We start from the raw sequence: 23,129 nt of genomic DNA on the forward strand, positions 1-23,129 counted from the left end.
CCAGGGTGGAAGGATGCTAGGGGAAGGCACGCCGGGAGGGAAAGGAGAAGCTGAGTTCCCCTCCTTCGGGAGTCTCATCAGCAGCCGCAGGAAGGGTGTGTGCGTGTGGGAGGTGGGGGCGAGGAACAAAGAGCACAAGGGCACCGCCTCAGTCCGAGCGGTCCCTTTAAGAAGCGCGCCCCCCCGCTTCGGGCCCGCCCCGTATGCAAATTCGGCGGCGGCGGCGGCGCGGGCGCGCGCGCGGGTGCCGGGTCGGGGCTGCGGCGGTTGGTCCTCTCCCGGCCGCCGTCGCCGCCGACATATTGCCCGCAGGAGCTGCGGCGGCCGGGCGCGGAGCGCCGGGGGGCGGCGATGGGTGAGCGGGGCTGTCGCGGCCCGGCCCGGGCGCGGGCGGGCGCGGGGGCCGGGATGGCCGGGCTGCCGACGGTTCCCCCCCACGCGGACGGGCTCCCGCGCGGGGCGGGGGAGGGGTGCGGCGCGGAGGGACCCGCCCCCTCCGGCCGCCGCGGGGCGGGGCCGGGGGCGGGGCCGGGGCGCGGCGGGGGCCCGCGGGGGGCCGGCGGGGGCGCGGGGCCGCGTGCACACCCGCACGCCCGCACGCCGGGGCTAGGGGTGGGCGGAGCCGTGGTGCCGGGGCTGGAGCTCCCGGGCCGCTCTCGGGGGCTGCCGGTGCATCCCGGAAATTCTGGGCTGTAGGGGAATCGGTCCCGGGGGGCGGGGGGGGGGCGGGAAAGAGACCCTCCAGACCCCGGGACTGTGGCCCGGGGTGGGGGGAGCTTCCAGATGGTTCCTGGGGTGTAGGCGGGGCTGCTGGGTGGAGGGGCGCCAGGGCGGTGCGGTTGTTGGAGGAGAGGACCCCTGGGCTGAGCTTTGGGGCGGAGGTGGTTTGCATGGGATGTCTAGGCCGGGGTGTAATAGCGAGTTGCAGTGAGGAGGAATGAACAAAACCGTATGACTGACAAGGACAAAAGTGCTCTCTGCAAGGGTGGGAAAGGGGGGGCTCCCTGTGCTCTGGCAGGACTGCTGAGCCTTTTGGGAAATAAGTTGTGGGGTTTGGGGTCACGGACACGGCGTTCCCTCCGGGCCCCACCTGTGCGCATGTCCTGGGTTCGGAACTGGAGATGCAGGATGTGCCTTGTACTGGCACGTGGGACCCTCGAGGAAGAAGCTCTTTCCAGAGTGTGGGCAGGTGTAAGCCTGCAGAAGTCCAGAGCTGGCACATGCAACCCCGACACACATGCACTCTGGATTTCCAAGTTGTCAGGAAACCCACCTCCTCAACATTGACTTTGGGTTATTTTACAATGGATTGGGGTACCAGTGGAAAAAATGCACTGACAGATCTGGTGGGGAAGATGCCATTAATGTTAGCTCTACTCAGGTCAATTCTGACTGTGGATTATTATGGGGAAAGTAGAAATCAGATGTTGATGGGAGCATATGCTTCCAAAATGGCAGTCAGTGAAGCTCTCTGGACTGAACATAGCACAGACAAGAGCTAACCAGCAAATATTGTCTTCCTCTGGAGATGTCCATTGTCTTTCTCACAAGGGCCTCTCGAGCTCTCCTCTCCCCTCATTTTCTTCAAATTTCTCTAAATGAAACAACCTTACATTAAAAAAGGGAGCCAGGGAGGTAGCAGAGAGCACCTTGCCTTGCATTCAGCTGACCTGGGTTTGACTTCCAGAAACCCGTATGGTTGCCCTGAGCACTGCTGGGTGTAGCCCAAAACACAAAAAAGAGGGAACAAGCAGCCTAGTTTGAGTCAAGAAAAGCAGCATCAGCTGCAGTGTGTGGGGTGAAGGTGTGGGCAGTGGCTGGTCAGGGCCCCTGGGAGGTCTCAGTGATGGAATGAGACCAGATCGTTGCTGATCTCGAACATGCCCTCTGGCTTGAGGCTTTGCCTTCCTTTGAGCCCCGCAGGAGGACGAAGAGGCCCCAATAGGACGTCCTACTGCCGCAATACCCTCTGTGAGCCAGGATCCTCCGGGGGCTCTGGTGGGGGCCACGCTTCCAGTGCCTCCGTCACCAGTGTCCGTTCCCGCACCAGGTAAGCCATCTCTCTGTTCCCTCAGTGCTTGGGGTGGGAGCAGTGTGGACAAAGCGCTCCCCAGTTACAGCAGGAAATAACAGTAGGGCCTAGTGGTCAGCCCGCAGGCTGGATTCCAGTGACAGTCTCTTCCTGGTGCGCTGGGGGCTTGGGCAAGTTGTTTTCCTTCTCAGCGCTCTTTTCCTCATCTGTGAGATTGACCTAATTCTTTCCTTTGCCGGGGGCCGGGGAGGGGGGTGTTGTTGAGACACCTGAGTAAGATTAGGAATAGGGGTCCGGGGTGTGCCTCAGTGTTTAAGCCCTTGCCTTAAGTGCGGGAGCCCCAGTTTCCTTTCCTGGTACCAACAGACAAGCACAAATAGGGCCAGAAAAGGCTTTGGCTGCGCATCCTCTGACGCAGGATCAGGAGAACGTCACCCTTGTCCAGAGCCCTTCTTGTGCGGGTTCCCCAATCGGTCCCTGACAATGTTCCCTTCCACCCCCAGGAGCAGTTCTGGAACAGGTCTGTCCAGCCCCCCACTGGCCACCCAGACGGTTGTGCCTCTTCAGCACTGTAAGATCCCCGAGCTGCCGGTCCAGGCCAGCATCCTGTTTGAGTTGCAGCTCTTCTTCTGCCAGCTCATCGCCCTCTTCGTCCACTACATCAACATCTACAAGACAGTGTGGTGGTTTCCGCCCTCCCACCCGCCCTCCCACACCTCCCTGGTGAGTGCCCCGCTAGATGGCCTGTGTGCTGTCCAGTCCCGTACTCTTGGTGCTATGTGGGGCCTGGCAGGTGATCACTGAACACTCAGCTCTGCACCTGGGTACTGTGCTTGGTACCATGCTGGGGTAGCAGCGATGATATGGCACAGATGTCGCGTCCCAGAGCACATTCTTCAGTCCACTGGGAGCCACAGACATCTAGGAGTGTTGAGAAAAGCGGAAATTGCTCTGTGGAAGGAGAGGTGCAGGGGCAGGTGGTCAGAAATGGGGTTTCCCACGGCTTTCGCACCAGGAACCGTTCCTCACGCCCGCTCTGGGGCCTGTGATGCTCCTCTCCATAATTTCCTGTCCTCACTCAGCTGAGACCTGGGAAAGTCAGAATGGGGTCAGTTCCAGGGGCCAGAGTGACAGTACAGTGGGTATGGCCTTTGCCTTGTATGCAGCTGACCAGTTTCCATCCTCAGCACCCCATATAGTACTCTTGAGTACACAGCTGGATGTAGCCTAAACCCCCCTCCACTCCTAGGGGGGGAAAAAAAAGTGGAGACAGTTCTTCTAGAAAAGACAGGGTAGGACCAGGGAGATGTATCTGAAAAAGAAATATCCGTGCAGGGGGCCCCAGGTGACCCCTAGTCTCTGCCTCCTGACAGAATTTCCATCTGATTGACTTCAACTTGCTGATGGTGACCACCCTTGTTCTCGGCCGCCGCTTCATCGGGTCCATCGTGAAGGAGGTGATTGGGTCCTGGAGGCTGCCAGGGCACTGGGATGCCCTTTTCCCCGGGGCCCCCGGGGCCCAGCCCTTCTCCCCAACACATTTCCTTGCCCCCCATCCCCAACCCCGGGACTTGGTTGGAGGGTGTCAATGGCTCACGTGCCATCTGCTCTGAGAGTCATCGAGGTGGAAGTCGCTGCCAGATTCTGCCCAGCGGGACCCCAGGCTGTGCCGGGTGGGATTCGGGCCAGTCCTTGGAGCCTCCATCCCAGACTCCAGCCCACCCTGTCTCCCCCCTGACCCAGGCTTCCCAGAGGGGAAAGGTCTCCCTCTTTCGCTCCGTCCTGCTGTTCCTCACCCGTTTCACCGTTCTCACGGCAACAGGCTGGAGTCTGTGCCGCTCCCTCATCCACCTCTTCAGGACCTACTCCTTCCTGAACCTCCTGTTCCTCTGCTACCCGTGAGTACCCCTCGTTCACCCCCTCACCGCCTGGCATGGGGTTCCTGACCTCAGCCAGGAGCTTGCCTGTGGGCCCCTAGACCTAACAGCCCCCATAGGGTCAGGATAGCCGGCCTTTCGCAGGAGCAGAGACCAAGATGGCACAATGTGCCCACGGGGGTGTCATGGACGGGGCAGCCCGAGAGGGTCTGAGCATATATCCCCGAGGAGCCTTCCCGGGGGCAGTGCACATGCAGCCTTTGTTTTCCTCTCTTCCTTCTCTTTCTGGTTCTTTCTCTGTCTCTGTGTAGCGCAAGTGTTTGAGTCATTTTTTAGTGCCCGTCCTGGTTTCCTTGCACTTGACACCTCTGTGCATGGGGTGTCTGTGTGTCTGCACGTCTGTGTGTCTGCACAAACATCTTAGTGTGTGTGTTTTGCTCACTTGGTCTATCTCGTCTCTCTCCGTCTCACCAAAACCCAGAATATTAAGAATAGAGAAGTAGTGTTAGGGAAGAGACCAGGAATGCCCTTTTGTGACCCAGGTCTGGGAAGGACTTTGACAAAGTGTCCACTCTGACTGAAGGTCCTGGCTACCTGGGCATTAATCATTTCTCAGCCTCTGCTTTCTGGTTAGTGAACTTCCTCAGTTTAGGCCAGCCCTGTTCCTTGAGAGATTTCAAAGCTGGACCTTCGGGGTCAGAGTCATAGTATAGTGGGTAGGATATTTGCCGTACTCACGGCTGACCCAGGTTTGATCTTCGGCATCCTATATTGTCCCTTGAGCACTGCTAGGAATAATGCCTGAGCACAGAGCCATAGAGTGACTCTTGATCATTGCTGGTTGTGCCCCCTGAGCCAAAAAAAGAGAAAAGAATATAAAAGCTGGAGCCTGGGGCCAAGAGATGAAGCTCAGTGTGTCTTGAATATGCGATCCCTGGACTGATTCCTGGCACCAAAAACACCCAAAGCAAAACTGACACTGATCTTGTTCTACCTACGTGATGAAAGTGACCATTATCATACACCTCCCTTATAACTAATATTAATGAGAAAAATGACATGTCATATTTTAAAAAATTATTATTCAAGCTGGAGAAAGAGTTCCAAGGACTGGAATGTGCATCTCCAATTTTTTTAATTTGGTTGCTGAAGCTCCAGACTTGAGCCCCAGTACTATATGGTGTTTCTGGTACCACAAGGAGCGACCCCTTACCTCATCTGGATATGGCCCAAAAACAAACAAAAAGGGATTGTACCACGTTTGAGGTACAACTTCCTGAATTGTGTTACATTATCCTATAACTTGGATATTTTTGTTTGTTCTGGGACCACACTCAGTTGTGCTCAGGGATCACCCCTGTTGGGGCTCAGGGGATCCTGTGGGGTGCTGGAGATTGAACCCATGAAAGCCATATGCAAGGTGGCATATAAGCCTTACCCGCTCAACTTACTATCTTTCTGGCCCTGTGTAGATTGAACTTTTTTTAAAGTTTGCCTTCTTGGTTTGATTTTTGTGCCACGCCCAGCAGTGCCTAGAGGCTGGTCCAAGCTCTGTGCTCAGGAGTCATGCCTCTCTCTCCATCCGGGGTCCACCCAGGGTCCACTGGGCAGAGAGCAGCGCAGTCAGTCCTGGCAGTGCTCAGGAGACCACACGCAGTACCAAGTATCGAAGCAGGGTTAGCCACATGCAAAGCAAGCGCCTTCGCCCTCTGTCCCCACCCATCCTACTTCTTTAACCCAGTTGTCAGTGTCTTAATCCCGAGTACATAGAATGAGGCAGAAAGTTTCCCGTCTATTTTTCCTGCCCTTTCTCTTCTTCTTGGCAACTGTTCTCTTAATATTCACCAAGTGTGACATTCACATTCTTCTATATAATCACGTTTAAGTCTTCCATTCTTTGTCTAAGGCTGATTCTAAAGCTTAAAAAACCAAGTAGTCTCGGTACAGTAATTATGGAAATCTCATTTCCTGCATGGCCAGGTATTGGGCATAAGTGACATTCCTTTGCTCTAGAGACTGACTTAGAATCTTGAGCCTCTTGAAGGATGTGCTCCTAGTGTAAAAACATGGTTTTCCCATTTCTTTCGTTCCATCAGTTGCATAAAATCATGTCACGTTTTATTAGCTTCGTACTTAGACTGTAACTTTCTCGGACAGCTTTTTATTTTTCTGGGACTTTCTAATTGCCTTTCTTTTTTCTTGTTGACAAAAGAATGATGGGCCTTCAACATATCCTCAAGTTTATCCAGCTTCCCAGTCATGCTACCTGTTGCCTGGAGTCCATTCCCCCCCCAGAGACATCCCTCCTGGAGCCCTGCATCCTCCTCCTCCTGCTCCAGTCTGGAGTGGCTGTTTTGTAGGCTGTTCGGCTCTCAGCCTGGGACTTGCCTTCGCTGCCCTCCTGGGTTGGATCCACTGTTGCCAGGATCCCATGTCTTCCTCTTTCTTGGTTTTTCTCCCTTATTTTGCTGGAGTGCGTTATCAGGTAATTTTCTTCGCATTGGGTACGTGGGCGGTGTAGACATCCTGAATCTTTGCATGGCCACAAGTGTCTTTATTCTGTCTTTGATGATTCCACTGAATGTAGATTTCAAGTTCAGATTCTCAGAAATTAGGGAAGATAATGCCCAGTTGTTGAAAGCATTCAGAGTTCTCTAATAAGTCTAATGCCAGTTTCTCAGTTTTATTTTTCTCCTTTTGGAGACGTTACTGGGCCCGCTCGAGCAAATCGATGATCAACAGGCGGGCCTTTACCTTTACCTTTACCTTGAAAGCTTTTAGTAATTTCTGTTAATCTTCTGATTATATACATTTCACAGTAATATGCTTGGTGTGGAACTTTTGTTACTCATCTTACTAATAATGTAGGATTTTTAAACTGGAGATTAGGACATTTATTCAGTGTAGGGAAATGTTCTTTTATTATTTCTTTGCTAGTACCTTCCATTTTTTTCTTCTTCTCTGGAACTTCTGTTCATAGACTGTAGTTTTTATAGCTTGCTCATCTGTTTCTCCTCTTTTTCCTCTCAACTTTTTTCTCTTATTTTTCATATCTCTCCCATTCTTTCTCACCCTTCCTCCTTTATCTGTTTCTCTGACTCCCTGCCTTTTTTTAATTCAGATATTTTTTCAGTAATGTTTTATTTCTGAGGCCTCTTGTTTTCTGATTGTTCTTTCTTATCGCATTCTGTGCTTGTTTTAAAATCTTCTTGTTCCTGGGGCCGGAGCAATCATATAGTAGGTAGAGTGTTTGCCTTGCATGCGGCCAACCTGGGTTCAATCCTCAGTATCCCATATGGTTCCCTAAGTACTGCCAGGAGTAATTCCTGAGTGCAGAGCCAGGAGTATCCTCTGCGGTTGCTGGGTATGATCCAGTAAACAAATAAACTAATAAAAAAAAATTTTCTTTTTCCCTCAAATTTCTCTATGTACTAGAGTCACTTTTTCTGTTTTATGAGATGTTTTCTTTTTTTAATTTTCTTTTGTTTATTTTGTGGGGGCCACACCTGGCAGTGCTCAGGGCTTACTCCTGGCTCCATGCTCAGGGATTACTCCATATGGGGTTTAAACCTGGAACTGCCACATGCTAGGCAAACCACTGACCCACTGTACTATTGCGCCAGCACCTAGTTTTAAGTGCAGTTGGCTTCTTTGCTTGTCTGTTTTTGTTTAAGAATGAAGGTGCCTAGGAGTCAGAGAGATGGAACAGCAGGTAGAGTGTTTTCCTTTCATGTGGTTGACTTGGATCACCCCTTGTGGTCCTCCAAGCATGCCAGAAATGATCCCTAAGTGCAGAGCCAGGAGTAAGCCCTGCCAGGTATAACCCAAAATGTATATATATAAAAAAATGAAGATGCTTCATTAGCATAGTAGATGACTCATCAGTCTCATAAGAATGAAGGACTGAGTAGCTTAGAGTGCATTTTCTCTCCCTGTCATTGTATATGTGACTCAGTAATCAAGGTGTTGTAACTCCACAGGAAGGGCAGGACAGTGAGTAGAAAACTTTGCTTTAGGATGAACGAATGAAATTCCCACTGGAATCAGGCTGTTGGTCCTCACAGGTCAGGAAGATGGGGGCCTGGGGGTAGAAGTCTTGTCCTAGGATGTCCCATTGGAGACTTCAGTTTTCCCCAGTTTCTTTAGAGAAGAATCCTTCGGGACAGATTGTGAAGCATGTAGGAGAATAAAGGAACCAATCCTTATAAGGTAATTAAAATCTTTGCTTATTCCCATTTATTCAGCACTGCTTTCACTTCTACCTTTGATCAGATGTGCATTCTTCAAGCCAGAGACTCTCTTGGGACATGCTGGGCAGATGAGCCCCAGCCCCAAGGCAGCCAACTCAGAATATTCTAGACCTACAACCAAAGTTGAGTAGCTTTTAACAGCTTGTTGGTGCTGAATGTTTGAGATAGTTTAATTTGAATCGAGATGAGCTGTGTTTGCTTCAGTAGCACAAACACTGACTTAAAGGTGTGCTAAAGGGTAGAGGTGTGCTAAGGGGCAGAATGTGTGCTAGATTCTAAAGATTGAGTACCGGGGCTGGAAAAATAATACTGCAGGTAGGGTGCTTGCCTTGCACACGGCCAACCCAGGTTCGATCACCGAGTATCCCATATGGTTCCCCAGGCACCACCCGGAGTAATTCCTGAGTTCAGAACCAGGAATATGCCCTAATCACTGCCAGGTGTGACCCAAAAACGAAAACAAATTGATCTCTTTTTTTTTCTTCAATGTGGCAGGCGAATAGAAACTATATGTGACTCATTTCTATTGGACAGCATTACTCTGGACAATGGCTTCCTTCCTCAATCAGCCTGTTTCCGTCTGCTTTCTAAATTTGTCCAAGTCACTTGTGTACTGATAACTCCTCCTATCCTTTTTGTTGATAACAGATTTATTTTCTATATGCTTTTATACTGTACTAGCTTGGGTGGAGAGGATGAGATGAAACCTGCCATCTTGCATGTGAAATTGCTTCTGTCACATTTGCCGTTACTAGTTAATTCAGGTGATCAGAGGAACTCTTACTGCCCTTCTTTGAGGAGTAACCAGGAAGGTTCTTGAATACTTGCATTTGAATCCTTTGTATCTTCATATAGGTGTGCCACCACCCCTCCCCCCCCACCCCTTTCCCACATGGTGTCCTGAAGTGTGTTTTGGGAATTCTATTTTAGTCTTCTTTTCTTTCCCACACAATCACTGGCCTCTCTTTTTGTAATGGAATTGTATTGTTCTGCTCTGGACCAGGCACTGTGTTGGGGTTATTGTAAGGATTAAAGAACGCATCTAGGAACTGAAGCCATAGTACAGAGAATAGGGCACTTGCCTTGCACGCAGCTGACCCGGGTTCAGTTCCCAACATCCCATATGGTCTCCTGAGTATGATTAGGAGTGATCCCCGAGTGCAAAGCCAGGAGTAAATCCTTAGCACTGGCAGGTATGGCCCAAATACCAAATATAAATAAAGAATGCATCTACAAAAGAAAGCACTAGCGTAATACCTGGCTGAGTGTAGAGAATCAACACCTGCTGTGTAACTTAAGGCAAGTTAAAGAAACTAACAGACACTAAATACCTTTCCCTGAATCACTACACTAAGATACAGTAGAGCTGGGATATTAACCCTGATCTGACAGATCCCAGAGTTAATGTCCTCAAGTCAGAGCGATGGCTCTTGGGATGGAGCACTTGCTTTTTTGTTTTTGTGTTTGGATCACACCCGGAAGTGCTCAGGGGTTACTCGTGGCTCTGCACTCAGGAATCACTCCTGGCGGTGCTTGGGGGACCATATGAGATGCTGGGGATTAAACCCAGGTCTGCTGTATGCAGGGCAGATGTCCTACATGCTGTACTATCTCTTGACCCCTAAACTTATTTTTTGCTTTTAGGGCCGTACTCAGGGCTAACTCCTGGCTCTGTACTCTGGGATCACTCCTGGTGGTCTTGGGACCGCAGGATGCTAGGGATCAAACACAGATTGGCCACATGCAAGGCAAATACCCTCCCCGATGCCCTCTCTCTGCTGTATCCCCCAACCTTTTTTGTTTTTTTTTTCAGGCCACACCCAGAAGTTCTCTGGGCTAACTCCTGGTTCTACACTGAGGGGTCATTCCTGGTGGAGTTGGACCATATGGGATGCCTGGGATCAAACCCAAGTCATATGGGATGCTTTCAAGGCAAAAACCCTACTCACTGTACATATAGGTGTACTCTTCCTGCATTTCCCACTTGGTGTACACCCATGGGCTGGAGCGATAACACAGCGGGTAGGGCGTTTGCCTTGCATGCGACCGACCCGGGCGACCCGGGTTCGATTCCTCTGCCCCTCTCAGAGAGCCTAGCAAGCTGCCGGGAGTATTTCGCCCGCACGGCAAAGCCTGGCAAGCTACCCGTGACGTATTTGATATGCCAAACACAGTAACAACAAGTCTCATGATGGAGACGTTACTAGGCCCGCTCGAGCAAATCGATGAACAACGGGAGGACAGTGACAGTACGCCCATACTTTCCCCCCTCCCCTACGGTAGACAAATCTCTCCCCCTTGGCCCCCCACCTCTGGAAGTATCTTGAAGGACTCCAAAAAGGCCAAGCTACAGGTCAAGGATATCCAGACATCCTTTTTGAAATCTTAGAGAAAAGGAAAAGAGAAAATTACTATTATAAGAAAATACAGCATTTTCATTGGCCTTAATTTTGGGGGGGCAGCCCACAGACTTTTGGGATCAGTTAACTGAGGACCCAGGAATGAGAAAGACCAAGGAAATACAAAAAGGAGTGTCCATAGTGATAGTGCACGTGACGATCCATGCACATCCTGGGCGCTTGCTATATTTGCTGAAAACTGACCCTTCCAATTTCCTAAGTGGTATCTAATTTTCTCCTTAAGTGATATTACCATACTTCATAACACCGTTGACTATTGAGCGCCACCCTGAAGGTGCTGCTGTGGGGGCGGGGGGAGAGATTTGTCCTTTTCAAAGACCCATTTCAGTGCCCGGTACATAGTAGATGTTTATTGTGAACTGCCCTCTGCTTACTAAAGAGCTGTCTCCCCAGTGGCTCCCTGACAACTGTATGTCTCTTGTGCTACCGTCTGCTTTTTGTTTTGTTTGGGGGCCACACCCATTCAGGGCTTACTCCTGACTCTGCACTCAGGGATCACTCCTGACAGGGCTTGGGGCACCTGATGAGGTGCCAGGGATCTAATCAGAGTTGGCTGCATGCAAGGCAAGGTGCTTCAACTCACGTACTGTCCTGCCTCTCTGGCCCTTCACCATGTACACTTTGAATAGATTAATCCCCCTTAGTATTTGCTGATAATGTTTCAGACTTTTGTATCAGACAGTTCTGGGTTTGAGTCTCAGCCCCATTCCTTCTTTCCTAATTGTTGAAGCTTTGGGATTCTCATTTCCCCTCCCTGAGCCACAGTCTCCTCAGCTGAGAGGGCACAGTATAACAGTTCCTAACATCCGGTGTTCTCAGGAGACCCAGGGGAGAATGCTTGTGAAGCACGTCACACGGCATCTGGATCACAGGCTCTGCCCAGTGACTGGGCTGTCACGATCCCTGTTAGTCATCACTAGACGAGCCGGCAGGGACCCAGCTCTTGCCTCCTGCTGTGTCCCCAGTGCCCAGTGATGCTTGGCACGCACTCAGCACGGACCCATGTGCTGTGACTCATCCTTGGACGGGAGGATGGATGAGCGGGACGATGGCTGGATTTCTCCCCTCTGAGAAGCCAGGAGCAGGAGGGCCCAGGGAGGAAGGACAATTCCTCTGGTGACTGAGGATTGGCATCCAGGCCCCTCAACAGACCTGCCCTCACCACCATCTTCCCCAGCAGGTTTGGGATGTACATTCCGTTCCTGCAGCTGAACTGCGACCTCCGCAAGACAAACCTCTTCAGCCACATGGCCTCTATGGGTGCCCGGGAGGCCGTGAGTGGCCTGGCCCGCAGCCGGGACTACCTGCTAACACTGCGCGAGAGCTGGAAGCAGCACACGAGGCAGCTGTACGGCCCAGACGCCATGCCCACCCATGCCTGCTGCCTGTCACCCGGCCTCATCCGCAGCGAGGTGGAGTTCCTCAAGATGGACTTCAACTGGCGCATGAAGGAAGTGCTGGTCAGCTCCATGCTGAGTGCCTATTACGTGGCCTTTGTGCCCGTCTGGTTTGTCAAGGTTTGTAGCCAGCCCGGAGGGAAAGGGCCTGCCTGGGGCCTTCCCCTGCTGCTTCGCCACAGAGACCCTCCTGCTTGCCTCAATACCTGTGCTGGTTTCGGTTAGATTTCCATCTCTTCCTGAGAGCTAGCGTGGCCTCCATAGCAGGTAGATGGGAAGGAAGTGGGCTTTACCAGTCCACCCAGCCGCCCAGAGGGACATGGCATTGCTATTCCTGATACTTGATAACAAAGAGCAGGGACTCTGTTTTCCAGGAGGCTCTTTGGGTGCAGCCGTGTCACAATGTCCTGCTTTATCATTAACTAGGAAAGAATTGGTCCAGACCTCCTGATGTGAATGACTCCAAAAGTCTGTTCTCTTTTTTTTTTTTTTTTTTTTTGGTATGACCCTCTAGTTTTGCTTTATTGTTTTCTTCTTTTCCTTCTTCTTCTTGATTTTCAGGTCATGCATGGCTGTGCTCAGGGCTTACTCCTGGCTCTGTGCTCAGGGATCACTCCTGGTGGTGCTCAGGGGATCAAATGTGGTGCTGGGTATTGAACCTGGGTGAGCTATGCACAAGGCAAGCACCCTACCACTGTACTATCTCTCTGGCCCTGTATAGCCCTGCGGGGACATACCATCTCAGGTGCCAGTAGATGTGACAGTAGTCTGATGGGTGACTGTACTGAATGATTGTCAGTTGAGAGAACATACTGGTCACCTGCAACATGCTAGAGCTTTCAGAAAGAGGACATGACTCCCGATGCCTATCAGAAGTGGTTAACATCGATTCATATCAGCATTTACCAGGTGAGGAAACCAGAGCCCAGAGGAAGTGAAATGACTTGCTCCAGGTCACATAGTTAATAAGCATCCAAGAGCGCTCTCTTGGGATGGGAACCAGTGGGAGGAATATTGCCTTGTAGAAATAGGAGTTGTGGACTCGGGCTAAACCCACAATTGTCTTCCTTCCTTGTTTGTTTAATTTTTTTTTTCATTTTTGAAATATATAGGAGTTTTTTTGTTTGTTTTTTGGGCCAAACCCAGCAGCAGTGCTCAGAACTTATTTCCAGCTCTGAACTCAGGTAGCAGGGCTCAGGGGACCATATGGAGTGCTGGGGATCAAATTTAGGTTGGCTTCATGCAAGGCAAGCACCTCACCTTCGGTTTTGTCAGTTGATTATGAAAACAGCATGCTCTCTCGCTCTCTCGCTCTCTCTTTCTCTCTCTCTCTTTCTCTCTATCTCTTTCTCTCTTTCTCTCTTTCCCACCACTTCCTTCGCCCCCCCCCCCCCACACACACACACCTGGCAGGGTTACTCAGGAATCTCTCCTGGTGGTGCTTTGGGGACCGTATGGGATGCCAGGGATCGGACGTGGGTCAGCTGCATTCAAAGCAACTGCCTCCAGCCATACTATCTCTCTGGCCCTGAAATTAAATAGTTTTATTGAGAGTAGACACTTTATTCTAAGAAGAATGTGGGATTCTCCAGAGAGAAAGCGATGAAAGGCCCAAAAGTAAAAGAAATGTGTGACCTAAAGTAAAATGGGTGTAGAAGGGTGAGGATCGGCATGGGCCTGAGAGATGATGTCAGGGCGTGTGCTTGGCTAATATGCAGCCGACCTGGGTTCAATCCCCAGTATCTCATATCATCCCCCAAGTTCACCAGGAGTGATTCCTTGGTGCAGAGCCAGAATGAGCCCTGAGTACTGCCAGTTGTGACTGCCTCTGCCCTCCCCCCCCCAAAAAAAAAAGCAAAGCGGGTGACCACAGGATGGAGTGATTCCACATCTGAGTTGAGACGAAGGAGCCCCAGAGCAGATGCTAAACCTTCCTTGTTAGCTTTTTATTCCTGGTTTCAGGCCACCTTGGGGCTCTCCAGGGCTCTCCTGATTCCAAAGACAGATAGAATCAGAGAAGGGGAAGAAAGTGAACTTACCTCCCTCCCTCTGTCCCCAGAACACACATTACTATGACAAGCGCTGGTCCTGCGAGCTGTTCCTGCTGGTGTCCATCAGCACATCAGTGATCCTCATGCAGCACCTGCTTCCTGCAAGCTACTGTGACCTGTTGCACAAGGCCGCTGCCCACCTGGGCTGCTGGCAGAAGGTGGACCCTGCCCTGTGCTCCAACGTACTCCAGCATCCGTGAGTCGCCTTGCCCTTCTGTGCCCAGCCCAGGGCCTTATGGCCACAGTCTGGGGCCGCTCCTGACCCACCCTCTGTTTCCGTCTCTAGCAGTCATCATGGAGCGTGTCTTGTGTGCTTGGTCTTGGACCCAGAGTGGGTCATAGCAGAGCCAAAGAGGACTGTGTGCCCTGTCCTTGTGTCGCCTGCTGTGACAGGAGATGGGAGCGGGGCAGGCAGTAAATGCAAGGACTCCTTGCCTTTCTCATTCCTGGAACATTGTCGGTCCTCTCATGACCGTGTTTCCATTTATTGCGTTATTCCTCTTGCCTGCTCACTCATCCATTCAACCATGAGCTGGCCTGTTCTTGGAACAGGTGTTTGCTTCTGCCTCACCGGACCTGCAGATGCACTTGACCTGTGGTCGGAGGGGAGCTGTGGATGGGTTTTGAGCAGTGGGGGAACTGGTGCCCAGGTGCCTCTTAGAAACATTAGTGGGTGTGGAGGTGTGATCCAGTGTTGGCTGCTGGTCAGTCCTGGCCAGGGAAGGGAGTCTGAGGGAGGAAGTGACTAAGACATGAACTTGGAGGAGTTCAGTCAGCCGGGGGACATGGCTGTACCCACTAGTGATGAAGAGAGGCAGAAAAGAGGCCCAGCAGGAGGGTGGCATTGCCCTTAGAGCAGAGGCAGGTGTGACCCTTTTCCGGAGCCCTGAGGAGGTGCGAGGTTGACTTCCCCTGACTCTTCTCCCTGGGCATACCGGCGTGTCAGTAGCCCCTCATTATAGTCCTTTTCACACAGATTCTGCTCATTTCTTGCCTGTATTCCCCCATTAGACTGGAAGCTCCTCAAGGCTGGGACCACTTCTGAATCATGCCTGAGTCTTGGGCCCAGCACAAGGCCTGGAAGAGATGAGAGGCCCCTAGGCCAGGTTTGTAGAAGCCAGCCCAGCGAGGAGGCCACAGGCGTCAAGGCTTCTGCTGTCCACCCTCTGCCAGTCAGGGTCCCTCCCTGATTCTGTTCACCTGGCCCAGGAAAGGGGACAGACCCCGCCAGATGTTCAAAAGCAGAGGCAACAGCTCAGAGGAAGGGGCTCGTGGCATCCTGTAGGTTCATGGTTCACCATGTTGTTCATGGTTTCATACAGTCTGCAGACAGGAGCAGGCTCCTTACTGCGGCTTCTCAGCTCATGGACGGGACCCGGGAGCACTTTCACTTTATGTCTTGCTCTGCCATGCCCCAGCCAGAGCAGAGCCTCAGATTCTGTTTGTACACTTTAGTGGCCAGTCAGGCGTATGCACAGGACCTTTCTCTTCCCAGCTAGTCCCATGCATCCTTTCTCACTCTCCTTCCTCCAGGAATGCTTTTCCTGCCTACCCAGGATGTGGTCACTGTTCCTCTCTTGCATGCCCACATTGCCATGACAACGACAGTCATTGCCCTCGGTGCACTGTGCTGTGTTTGCGGAGATACTTGTCTGGCATTCCAGGACTCATGCTCCTGATGGTGAAGTTCCTTTCTTGACGTACACTCAGCTGTCTCTTCAGCTCTGCTGGAGTGCCTGACTTATGATAAGTCCACAGCAAATTTTTTATTTTGTGTGTGTGTGTGCACACATTCATGGGGGCACATGTGACTGTGCTTAGGGCTGATTCCTGGATCTGTGCTCAGGGATCACTCCTGGTGGTGATCAGGACCCTGGGGATCGAACCGGGTTGGGTACATGCAAGGCACGCACCTTATAGCCCTGGTGTTTTTTTTTTTTTGGTTGTTTGGGGGCCACATCCAGCTGTGTTCAGAGTTTACTCTTGTCTCTGTGCCAAGAGATCATTCCTGGCAGGACTCAGGGACCACATAGTGTGCCAAGGATCTAATCCAGGTGAAGTACAGACAAGGCAAACTCTCTCCCTACTGTACTATCTCTCTGGTACCTCATGTTATGTTATCTTTTTTCAACTGGTACCATTTCTGGTTGTTTTTTTGGGGGGAAAGTGGAGTGGGAGGTACACACTGCAGTGTTTAGGACATACTCCTAGCTCTGCATTCGGGGTTCATTCCTGCGGCTTGGGGAACCATAAGGAGTGCTAAGGATTGAACCCTGGGTGGCTGTTTGCAAGACAAGTGCCCTACCTACTGTTTTATCTCTCTGAGCCCATATTAAGGTAGGATTTACATAAATGAAATGCACAAATCCTTAAGTACATGAAACTTTGCTAGCACCTAACTCAGTAGTGCTGGAGACACTACTGTCTACGTACGGGGAACACCCGGTGGTATCCAGGGGAACCTGCAATGCTGGTGACCAGTCCAGAGCCTTGCATGTACTAAGCATATGCTCTGCCTCATAAGTCATGCCCACCTGTACCCAGATCCCCAGTGAACAATTCTTTGAGAACATTTCCAGCTCCAGTCTCTCAGAAAATTGCTTCCCAATGACTTTCCCTCTTACCCCTACACACCCACCTTCGTGCTTTCTTTCACCATGATTTAGTTTTGCCTGTTCTAGTTTCATATAAATGCATTTCATGCAGCAGATACCCTTTTGTCTCACTTCTTTCATTTAGGATATAGACTGGAATTTCATCTGTGTTGTTGCATATGTAAAATATTCACAGTGACTGAGTTTTTCAGCGTGTGCTTGTTTGTTGTTATTGTTGTTCTTTGATGGGTTGGGGTGTCCAGTCATCAATGCAGAGGTTACAGCTTGGCCCATGGAGCTATTTCTCTGACCCCCAGTTTATTTTTGGTTTTTGAGGTTTTTTTTTCTTTTTTTGGTAGCTTTTGGGCTACATCTAATAGTGCTTAACACTGGCTCCTGGCTCTGTGCTCAGGGATCACTCCTGGCAGGACTCGAGGAACCATCTGGGGTGACAAGAATTGAACCCAGGTCTGCATGCAAGGCAAGTGCCCTACCCACTGTGCTACTGCTCCAGCTCCCAGTTCCCTGGGGGTTTTTTGTTTGTATTTTTATGTTTGCTTTTGGGCCACACCCAGTGGTATTCAAGACTGCTGGCTCTGTGCCCAGGGATCATTCCTGGTTGGCTCAAGGGACTATATAGGGTGCTGGGAATTGAACCCAGATTGGCCATTTGCAAGGCAAACAACCTACCTACCACAGTGCTATTGCTCCAGCTCCTCCCCTATTTTTTAAATGAATGAATCAAAAGGTCAGGATCATGAGATTGAACTTCTTGCAGTGATTCTTAGTCTCTGGCCCAGTCCCTTTGAGTTTCCAGGAGATCTTGCATAACATGAGAAGAAGCTCCTTGTTCCAGAGCTGAATCCACTGGTCTCTGGGCCTCTCTGTGCTAGACCTTGGGACATACTTCAAAGACACAGATCAGCTGGCACATTGACTTCTCTTAAAGACTCTAGACCATGGCAGGGTTGTAAACTGGAAAATAAGCTAATAAAGGACAAAACATGAGGGAAAGTTGATGTAGCAAGTAGTTCAGTTAGCAGCTAAAGGGTATAAAACCCAGAAGTTTGAGAAAAGCTTTTCAGTGTACCCTGTTTTTTTATTTATTTATTTTTGTTTTTTTTCACTTGGGAGTAGATGGTATTGGCCACACCCCATGGTGATCAGAGCTTACTCTGCTCTGTGCTCGGGGATCATGCCTGGCAGTTCTTAGGGGACTGACTATATGTGCCGTAAAGTGAACTATAGTTGGCCACGTGTAAAACAAGCACCTAGACTGCTGTGCTATCTCCCTGGGCCAGGATCTGGTTTTGACAGATGACTAGACTTTCTGGAAGAGTATAAGGCACTGTGGAGCACTAGCTTGGAGGGCTGGGCACAGGCTTTTGGGAGACTCTGGTTCCATTTCCTGTACCACTGTCAGGAGCGACCCCTGATCATGCCTGATAGTGGTGCTGGGGATGAAACCAAAACTGTTTGATACCCTCTGTGGCCATCCAGTTCAATTTTAGGAAGCAATTTAGGAAGAGATGTGACACAGTAAGTCATGCAGGGTGATCTTAAAATTGTCCTGAATGGCTTGAGTCGTCGAAGGCCACACAGGGAGAACCTCCATGGCCATGCCGAATCCCTGGACACTTAACCCTAGGGCACTGGAAAGCCCTCAAGATTTTGAGTGAAAGAGATTCAGGATCCATTTGGTATTATGAAAACCACTCAGGAAGTTGTGTGGTAAACCACTGAGAGGTTAGTACCCAGAGAGGAAAAAAAAGGATTTTGTTGTTGTTGTTGTTGTTTTTTCAAAACCCTGGCACCACTGTCAGCCTAAGACCTTCTGGCTCCTTGTGTGGCAGCTTTCTCACATTTATTATCCTCTTTGCAGAGGAGACAGCTGAGACCCAGAGAAGGAAAGACACTGTCTAAATGATAAAAATGGAAGGAGAAGCTGGTGTCATCTCAGGTCTCTCTTCTTGTGTCCCCTTCTGTGGGCATGCTGGAGCTAAGGGGCACTGTTGATCTCTTTCTTTAGGTGGACCGAAGAATGCATGTGGCCGCAGGGTGTGTTAGTGAAGCACAGCAAGAATGTCTACAAAGCCGTGGGTCACTACAACGTGGCCATCCCCTCTGACGTTTCCCACTTCCGCTTCCATGTGAGTTTCTTCCCATGAGATTGAAGGGTGGGCCCAAGCTGGAGGGCCAGGGGGATCTTGAGGTGAGGCCAGGGCTAGAGAGAGCTGTTTGCAGTGTTTCCCAGTGCCTCAGGGAGACGTGTGGCACAAGCACAGTAGCCCACAAATGATGACTTTCTAACTGCTGCTCGCCTGGAGGCTGGTCTTTGCAGACCTTGGGTGGAGACTGGGAAGATGATATCATAACAGGAGGAATTCTTGGAAGTGAAGATAATGACTTTTTAATTTTTTATCTTTGAGGTGCCAGGGATCAAACCCGGATCTCATGTATGATTTTTACTATTGAGCCATATCCCTGACCCCATGGTTTCTTGTGTGTGTGTGTGTGTGTGTGTGTGTTTGGTGCGTTTGTTTGGTTTTTGTTTGGGGATTATATCCAGTGATGCTCAGGGGTTATTCTTGGCTCTGTGCTCAGGAATTGCTCCTGGCAGTGCTTAGAGGACCATATGGAATGCCAGAGATCAAACCTGGGTCAGTAGTGTGCAGAACAAGTACGCTACCTACTGTACTATCTCTCCAACTCCAACCCCCAATGTTTTTTTTTTTTAAAGTTAATTTTTTGGTTTTGAGGCCACACCCCCCAGTATTCTTGGGATATTCCAGGCTCTGTACTCAGAGGTCACTCCCAGTGATATCCAGGAGACTAGATGATACTGGGAGTTGAATTTAGGCCTTCTGCAAGCAAAGTATGCGCTTAGCTCATTGAACTGTCTCTCCAGCTTCCTTGTTTAATTTTTAATTTAAAAAATTTTTTTTTTTTCCAATTTTTGGCCTATACTTGATTGTGCTCAGGGGCTACTCTTGCTTGGGGGAGGTCGCTCCCAGTGATGATCTGGGGACTAAGTAGTGCTATGGATCAAACCAAGAGACTGGGCATGTCTGGTGGTGCTCTGGGATGCCAGGGATCGAACCCGGGTTAGCCATGTGCAAAGCAAATGTCCTTACTGTTGTTTTATCACTCTGGCCTCTCATCATTTTCTTACTGTGTGCCAGACACTGTGCTAAGTATTTCCCATGGTCTCATACATTCAGAATTAGGACCAGAGTAATAGTACAGCAGGTAAGGCGTTTGCCTTGCAAGTGGCCAACCTGGGTTCAATTCTCAGCATCCCATATGGTCCCCTGAGTACTGTTGCTCTGTAGCACCGTCCACTGTAGCACTGCCCTCCCATTGTTCATAGATTTGCTTGAGCAAGCACCAGTAACGTCTCCATTGTGAGACTTGTTACTGTTTTTGGCATATCGAATACACCACGGGGAGCTTGCTGTGCTTTCCGAGAGGGACGGAGGAATCGAACCCACATTGGCCACATGCAAGGCAAACACCTACCCACTCTGCTATTGCTCCAGCCCCCACCGAGTACTATCAGGAGTAATTCTTTTTTTTTTTTTCCGCTTTTTGGGTCACACTAAGCGATGCACAGGGGATACTCCTGGCTCTGCACTCAGGAATTACTCCTGTGGTACTCGGGGGACAATATGGGATGCTGGGGATTGAACCCCAGTCGACCGCATGCAAGGCAAACGCCCTACCTGCTGTGCTATCTCTCTAGCCCCTACCAGTAGTACTTCTTGAATGCAGAGCAAGGAGTAATCCCTGAGCATCTCCTGGTGTCGCCCTCCCCCCCCCCAAAAAAAGAAAAGATTCAGTCTTTACCTAGGACCTTGCATGAAAGAGAAGCACTAGGTCTACTCCCACCTCAGATACTGAAATTGACTTAGACGGTTTCAGTCATTCAAGGATACCTTGCAGGGTGCTCACTTCGGCAGCACATATACTAAAATTGGAATGATGCAGAGAAGATTAGCATGGTGCCTGCACAAGGATGACACACAGATTCATGAAGCATTCCATATATTTTTAGAAAAAAAGGATATGTTACTTGGAAGTGAAGAATTGATGATAATGTCTGATAATAATGGAGATAATAATTAGCACTATGGCAAGGGCGATCATCCCCGTTGTACTATTGTTCCAACCCCAAAACTGCTCAATTGGAAAAGATGGGGACTCCTGTCAGTTCCCTCCCAGTCCCACTAGAGCCCCTGAAAGCCCTCTCCTGACCGTGGTTGGCTAAGGAACACTTTATGAGCAATCAACAATCTAGGCTGAGTCTTCATTCCAGTGAGAAACCTGAGGCCTAGCAGGGGCACTTGTGACGTATCTGTAGCCTGAAGGGGACAGATTGGAGCCTGGACTCCGGGTCTCTACAACTCCCTATTTCCCACTTCTCACCCAAGTTTTCTTGGGACTGTCGCCTTCTCTGACTTACCCACAGCCCCAGGCAGGAGGTGAGGTCAGGAGCTATGCTAACCCTGTCCTGCAGTTCTTTTTCAGCAAACCGCTTCGGATCCACAACATCCTGCTGCTGCTGGAGGGCGCTGTCATCGCCTACCAGCTATACTCCTTAATGTCCTCAGAAAAGTGGCACCAGACCATCTCGCTGGCACTCATCCTTTTCAGCAACTACTACGCCTTCTTCAAGCTGCTTCGGGATCGCCTGGTACTGGGCAAAGCCTACTCGTACTCAACCAGCCCCCAAAGGGACCTGGACCACCGGTTCTCCTGAGCCCTGGCACAGCCCCAGGGATAGCGGCCAGGCCTCAGCCAGGCACCCTCTGGGAAGGGGCTGTTGGGGAGGGATAGGTAAGGGCAGGAAAAAAAAAAAAAAGGGAAAAAAAATCCATCAGAGCTTTGTATTTTTGTTACATACTGTTTCTTTCTTTGATAATTGATGTGATTGTGAGGGGGGAAATGTCCTATTTTTATACTCCCAATAAATGTGTGTCCTATGTATATTTATTTATTTGAGGGGGTGGTGTTGGGGCCACTCCCGATGGTCCTCAGGATTTAGTCCTGGCTCTGTGCTCAGGGATCATTCCTGGAGGACTCAAGGGATCACATGGGGTGCCAGAGATTGAACCTGGGTTGGCTGCTGCAAGGTAGGCACTCTGCCAGCTATACTATCTCTCCAGCCCATGTCCCTGTATTTCTTAAGTGTCCTGTATTTCTTAAACATCTTACCTATCAGGCAAGAAATAGAGGTGTGGGATTCTGCGCTGGGGAATCCCATGTGTAGGTTGGGGCCTCTGTCTTCTCCAAAGGAGAGGAGATAAGGAACCAGAGGTCAAGGTTACTGGGCTATCTGGCAGTTGCTTGCTGGCATCCTTGATGAGTTCCAGATGCCACACTGTCAACATTCTTAACCCAACATTTGTGACAATCGTACAAGGCAGGTCATGCCCTGTCAAGGCAGATGAAGACCCGGAGCTCAAGAGAAGTTTAAATGACTTGCCCAAGGGTAGCACAACGAGGAAGTGGAAGAGCTAGGGCCTCCCCACAAAAAAACAAACCCCCAGAAAGATGACACTCCCATCCTAGCACACTGTGATGTTCCAGCTCAGCATGCAGTCACTAGGGCTCTGCTTTGTGTCAAGTGCTGTGGTAAAGGGTGAGGATGCCAAGACACAGAAACAAGTCATAGGACCCTATGGTGGGCGCAGGTCCTATTGCAGAGAGAATTAGTCTAGGGCTCTCTTGGAGGGGGCAGCGTCTGGGTTTTATTAATCACTTCTAGGAGAATGAGAGGGGAAAAGTTTTTCATCTAGGCAAGAACTCTTGTGAGAGAATTGGAATCCTTGTATATTTGGGAAGAGGAAGTATTGATTCAGGTGGTGAAGGATAAGGGCAGGGGTGGGGTGGAGCTGAGAAAGGGCCCTAGGGCCAGGCAGGGTGTGCGTATCCTGGAGCAAGGGCTTAATCTGGCTTAGAGGGGAATTGGGCTAAAGGAGTGGGAAGTGAGGAGATAGTCTATCCCTGCTGCCCGGTTTTATTTGTTTTGATTTGGGGGCTCAGGACTTATTCCTGACTAATTCCTGGCTCTCCACTCAGGAATCACTCCTGGCGGGCTAAGGAGACCATATGTGTATTGTCAGGGAGCAAAACAAGTTGGCAGCATGCAAGACAAGTGGCCTACCTACTGTACCATCACTCTAGCCCTAGGCTGACCTCTGTTTTTCTTTTTTTTGTGCCACACCCTGTGATGTTTAGTGGTTCTCGGTGCTGGGGCCCACATGGGATGCTGGGGATCAAAAACCCAGGTCTGCTGAGTGCCAGGCAAGTGCCCTACCTGCTGTACTATTCTCCAGCCCCATAGGCTGCCCTGTTTCCTAGAGCTCTTACTGGCTATCCTGGGGGCCATGGGGTGAAATGAGATGGTAGGGATAGAACCCAGGGCCTCACATAGGTAAGTAAGGCACATAACTAACACTCATGAGCTACATTCTTGGCCCTACAACAAATGTGGCACCAGGGATCA

At 50.3% G+C, this 23,129-nt stretch overlaps 1 protein-coding gene and 1 non-coding gene across 4 annotated transcripts; both read left to right on the forward strand.

Moving 5' to 3' along the window:
* Positions 1-227: 227 nt before the first annotated feature.
* Positions 228-21,590, forward strand: TMEM39B (transmembrane protein 39B). 3 transcript variants are annotated; one of them, XM_056122862.1, is made up of 9 exons: positions 228-355; positions 1,924-2,050; positions 2,536-2,755; positions 3,406-3,489; positions 3,776-3,930; positions 11,760-12,096; positions 14,036-14,223; positions 18,651-18,771; positions 21,138-21,590. In XM_056122862.1, the coding sequence occupies exons 1-9, from the start codon at positions 352-354 to the stop codon at positions 21,378-21,380; spliced, it is 1,479 nt and encodes a 492-aa protein (XP_055978837.1). In that variant the 5' UTR covers positions 228-351; the 3' UTR covers positions 21,381-21,590. The 3 variants fall into 3 exon arrangements, with proteins under 3 accessions (XP_055978837.1, XP_055978836.1, XP_055978838.1); XM_056122861.1 differs by lacking the exon at positions 228-355 and having other exon boundaries at positions 1,729-2,050; XM_056122863.1 differs by lacking the exons at positions 228-355; positions 1,924-2,050; positions 2,536-2,755; positions 3,406-3,489; positions 3,776-3,930 and adding an exon at positions 6,273-6,394.
* On the forward strand, positions 20,565-20,671 carry LOC130032173 (U6 spliceosomal RNA). The gene has a single exon (XR_008793737.1). It is a non-coding gene; the product is annotated as a U6 spliceosomal RNA (small nuclear RNA).
* Positions 21,591-23,129: the final 1,539 nt, after the last annotated feature.

The sequence above is a fragment of the Sorex fumeus genome, unplaced genomic scaffold, assembly GCF_029834395.1.
Source record: "Sorex fumeus unplaced genomic scaffold, SorFum_2.1 ptg000047l, whole genome shotgun sequence".
Taxonomy (NCBI): domain Eukaryota; kingdom Metazoa; phylum Chordata; class Mammalia; order Eulipotyphla; family Soricidae; genus Sorex; species Sorex fumeus.